Below are 4808 nucleotides of genomic sequence, written 5' to 3'. Positions count from 1 at the left end.
GAAGGAGACTGCAAACCAGACCCAGTCACTGCTGAGCTCTGTGGAGAGTGCTGTGGATGCCATCGACGAGCAAACCAACACTGCCAGGTCCGTGGCACCTCCTGCCCTGCCCTCTGCTCCCCAGCTGATTTTGGTGCAGGGGTGGTGGGAGGGGTGAAGGATGCTACTGCGGGGTGAGGGAAAATGCAGTAGACGGTGTGAAGGAGCAAAGGGGACCCGGGTGGGCAGCTGCCTTTCTCCCTGCCTCCCTCCCTGGCTTCCTGAGAGCTCCTGAGGCTTCCCTCCTTCACTCTGCCCTGCCCTGCCCTTTACTCTCCTGCAACCCTGAGGGTCCCCTCCACCCCTTCACCCACGAGCGATGCTTACAAGGTGGCAGCACCCTGGGGCTGCTTCTCCAGACAAAGCCATTGGTCCCATTCAGGACAAAACATGGGCAGGAGCAGTGGGGTGACTGTCCCAGGATGTGCTGGGGACAGCTGTGGGGAGGTGGCTTCCCATGCCAGCGATGCTGTCCCTCCTGCCAGGGCACCCAGTGGATGAAATCATCCACAGAGGAGAAAGGCATTTGTGCACTGGGGACAGGTACCATTGTCCTCGGGTCCCGTGTGAGGGGACTGTTCCCATCCCAGCAGCCCAGCACGTGCTGCCAAGCTTGGAGAAGACAGAGGGGGCAGTTTCAAGATGTCTTGAGTGCTGCCGGAGCTGAAAATTCATCACAGCCCCCCTTGGTGTCACAGAGTCACTCACCTCCCCAGAGTACCACCCTCACCAGCTGTAACCAGGACAGGTTGCCATGGGAACCGTTCATCAGATGCTCACAAAGTGACTCCCTCTCCTGCCACCCCTGCAGACCAGGAGGCCACAGGATGCTTGGCTCCCCGGAGCCATTGGCAGGCAGAGGAGACCAAGGCATGGGTGCCACAGGGAGCAAATATCCCAGTTCCCCACTGGGACACTGCAGGGGCCGACATGCCCCAGTGCTTCACTGCAGCCAGGGCTGGGCATCTGGGGTTTGAGCATCAGCAGCAGCTGCATCCCGGCCAGGCAGCAGTGGGCTGGTGTCACAGGACCTGTTACTGCCTGGGACACGAGGAGCTCCCGGGCAGCTCTGGTGACACTTCACCAGCTTTCTTAGAAGAAATTCTCTGGGTTTCATCACCCCCCATTGCTTTCTTCTCTCCATTTTGGAAGGAAAACACTGGCCCATCGCAAACCTTGTACAAAACACATGGAAAAAGTAAGAGCTTCCGGGAAACGATGGGGAGGAAACAAGCCCAACAGCAGCCAGAGCAATTAAAGCCCATGAAAGACTTTGCTGGCTTTTATTTGCAGACATGGGAGCCCAGTTCATAATGAGGGATATTGTAGTTGTTTTAACATGGTGATAATAGCCAAAAGAAACCACCAGCAAATCAAAAACCCACAAAAAATTATTTCATGCATCCGCCTGAAGACAAAGAGGCGGCTTAAAAAGCACCAAAAGAAAATGAAGTGGGAGAGCAGTGTCCAGGCCTGAGACACCTCATTAAATTGTGATTAAAAAGAAATCTCTCTCTGTTCTCACCTAATTTCCTGCCTATTGATGGGGGATTATTTAGAGCCAGCAGTGGGATTATTGCACAGGGATTGTCCTGCCATCTTTATCACTGTTCTTGCTTCCTTATCTCCAGGATGTTCTTTGTCACATTCCCCTGTGTGTGGTCAAGCCCACATCGGCTGATTTTGGGGGACAACAGCAGCCTGGCCATTGCTCCCTCCGCACCAGCAGATCCAGCCGAAATTGTCTGGGGTAGCTGGAGAGGATAGAGAGGGCACCTGGCTGCTGTGCTTCGGAGGGAGCCAAGTGCCTGGGGGGGAGACAGGAGGGCAGGGACAATGCTGGCCATTGTTGTGCCCACCAGCCTCACAGAACTCAGCTTGTTGTCTCCAGCCAGGAGCTGCATGGCTGGTGAGAGGTGCCAAGAGGAGACGGGGCTCCTGGGCACCTCCAGCAGCAGGCAGCTGGTGTGGAGCTGTTCTTGCTGGAAGGAAATGTTGGAAGCCCTTTGAGCAGCTCAGACTCTCTTTTTATGGATCAGGCTTCCCATCAGCGAAGGAGAAAGGAAAGAGAGGGTCATCCTTCCCAAAACCCCTTCCCACATCACCACACAGGGACAGCAGCTGCAAACCCTTGTGGGAATGGCATCTTCGCATCCTCTCTGGCTTGCAAACAGATGAGGGATGGTCCTGGGGAGCCCACCAAGGAGCTGGGGCTGGATGGGCACTGATGCCTCAGGGGGACGTGCAGCCCATTGGACCTGTGTGCTCCCGTTGCAGGCACTACCCCAGCAAGGCTGGCCACGCTTCCACGGACACCTGGTACGACAGCCCCGTGCCCAGCTACTCCCCCACCAGCTGGATGGTCCCCAGGGAGCAGGGGAAGAGCTTCCAGACTGGTAAGTGATGGCCACTTCCCGGCCACACTGGCAGCCTGGGGTGGCTCAGGGAGCCTGGGGAAGGGAGCTGGAGTCCTGGTAGCAGCACAGAGGGGGTGCCTGGCTTCCCTGGAGGGCAGCAGGGCTCTTGGAGGGTGCCCATGTGTGCCTCTCCTTCCACCACTGCCTCCTGGTTCTGCACAGGTTCCCCCGACACCAAGGCAGAGGGGCTGGAGGGGCAGATCAACAGGCTGGCCAAGCTGATTGGCAGGCTGGAGGACAAGGTAAGGGCCGTCATTTCCACGTGTGGGGCTGTCCCTTGGGTGTCCCCACAGCCCCACCACCTCCCTGTAGGACTGGAGGTGACCAAGAGGTGGCTGTGTCCATTTGTGGTGTGGCATGCACAGGCCACAGGTGGGAGCTGGGTGGTGGTGTAGGAGGAGGATATTATGTGTGATGAGCTGATGGAAGCTACTGAATGTGCAACAATTAATGGTGAGTTTATTTAAACAAGAAAAAAAACCATAAGGAAGAAGACAATAGTCTCTTGCAGAGGCAGCCTTACTCCATCTAGGGACTGAAGGAGAAAGTGTTGGAGAAGTTTCTGAAATCCTGGTTTTCACTTTGAGGGCAGAAAGGGCCAGGAGAAAGTGGGGGCAGAGAGGTGCTGGGAAGGTTGAGGGCAGCAAACACGGTGATCTGTGTGCCCAGGGCTGGGAAGGTGCAAGTGGGCACTGAGGAGGAATGGGTACCCCTCCTCCTGCCACCCCAGGGACCATTCAGGGACCATGAAAAGGTGACAGTTGTTCTGGGGCTGATGTGAGGACGCGGTGTCGGGGACGGTGGCGGTGCTAGGAGCTTTTGCAGCGGGTCCTGCCAAGCGGCTGCGAAGGTGCAATCAGCCCTCGGAGCCATCCCTGGCAGAGAAGGGGGCACAGCCCATCATGCCAAGCACTGGGGACAGAACCCCACAGGCCTGGGAGGTCTTCAACCCCCCTGGTTGCTTTGCCCCCTCTTCCCAGACTCTCTGGTTTGACCTGCACCAGCGGCTGTCGGACAGTGAGAGTGCGGCTTGCACGGTGAGCCAACACCCGCGGGGGGCTGGGGTGGCCCTGCAGCGTGGCACCGCACCTCGGGGAGGGGGGTGGCACCGTGTTTGGTGGGACTCACGTGCCGCTGTGTTTTTTGGGGGGCCCTGGCAGTACCTCCTCCTGGTGCGGGACGAGATGACTGTGTCGCACAAGCACCTGGGCGAGTTCTGCAGCTCCCTGAAGCAGTACCTGAAGAGCGTGGCCGGGGAGCGGGACTGCTTCCAGTGGGTACCGCTGAGCACTGGGGGGGAGAGGGAGACTGGGGAGGCTGGAGGGGCCCAGCTGCCCTCGCACCAAAGGTCACCCCACCAAGGAAAGGGCTGAGGCAAAGCAGGTGGGATCTGGTGGGTAGTGGTGCTCAGCCACCCAAACCCTTTCACATGGGCTGGGGAGCTCAAGGAAGGGCAGGGGGGGCTCCTTGCAGCTGGGCTGCTAGGGCTGGGCATCATCCCTCTGTGGCCCACTGCACAATGTGCCTGTGGCCACAGAGGCCAAAGGGAGAGGAATGACCTCTGGTCTAGGGCTCACCCCCTCTCCCTGCTCCCACCAGCGTCACCGCGGTGAAGCTGCCTGATGGGGTCACCTTCATCGTCTACGAGTTCTGGGAGACTGAGGAGGACTGGAAGAGGTAGGGGAGGGGGGACACAAAAAGCTCATTTTTGGGTGTCATTCTTGGGTGTGGAGGGTATTGGAACTGGTGAGCCATCAGCTCTGTCTGATGGCAGGGGCGAGGATCTGTCTGTCCTGGGGCTGTCACTGTAAAGGGGACAGAGGGTTTGGGAGCCCTTTGGACATGCGGGTGGGAGATCTTGTTGCCCTGACCTGTGTGCTTTGCCCAAGGAGGGCTGAGCAGGCTCCCCAGCACCCAGAGCCGATGGCATTGCAGAGGGCTGGGGTGGTGGTTTTGGGGGAGCCTGTCACCTACTCTCTCCCACCTGGGCGCAGGCACCTGCAGAGTGCCACCTGCAAGGGCTTCCAGCACGTCAAGGTGGACACACTGAGCCAGCCCGAGATCATCTCCAGCGTGGCCGTGCCAGGTAGGAGGGTGGCAGCCCTACAGGGTAGGGTAGAGGGACCCTCGGGTGGGCAGAGGCATGGGGTTGGGGGCCAGTTTGGGTTGGGTGGGAGAAGGTGGGTCAGGGTGACCCTCTGGTGCCATTCCCTTGCAGCTGCCTGGTGCACCCTGAGCCGAGAGTGACCACCAGTGCCGGGGGGCCCACCAGCACCTGACCCTGCTGCAGGGTGGCCGTGGATCCCCTGCATGATTGGGGGTGGGAGATGTCGTTGTGACCCATCTGCAGTG

General features: G+C 59.0%; 1 protein-coding gene across 1 annotated transcript in view; it reads left to right on the top strand.

Annotated features, from left to right (window-relative positions):
• The window catches only part of NECAB2 (N-terminal EF-hand calcium binding protein 2), a gene marked incomplete at its 5' end in the record, with an annotated part of 67728 nt that extends 63010 nt beyond the window's left edge, over positions 1–4718 (top strand). The window contains 8 exons of the mRNA XM_008941193.1: positions 1–87; positions 2317–2435; positions 2619–2698; positions 3437–3493; positions 3617–3729; positions 4056–4133; positions 4451–4542; positions 4675–4718. The exon at positions 1–87 is cut by the window's left edge and continues 59 nt beyond it. Coding sequence (XP_008939441.1) covers positions 1–87; positions 2317–2435; positions 2619–2698; positions 3437–3493; positions 3617–3729; positions 4056–4133; positions 4451–4542; positions 4675–4703 — 655 coding nt within the window. The remainder of the gene's footprint in view (positions 88–2316; positions 2436–2618; positions 2699–3436; positions 3494–3616; positions 3730–4055; positions 4134–4450; positions 4543–4674) is intronic.
• Positions 4719–4808: the final 90 nt, after the last annotated feature.

The sequence above is a fragment of the Merops nubicus genome, unplaced genomic scaffold (assembly GCF_000691845.1).
Source record: "Merops nubicus isolate BGI_N331 unplaced genomic scaffold, ASM69184v1 scaffold10350, whole genome shotgun sequence".
Lineage (NCBI taxonomy): Eukaryota > Metazoa > Chordata > Aves > Coraciiformes > Meropidae > Merops > Merops nubicus.
Note: the sequence above shows the minus strand (reverse complement) of the source record. Positions and strands in the feature narration are given on the sequence as shown.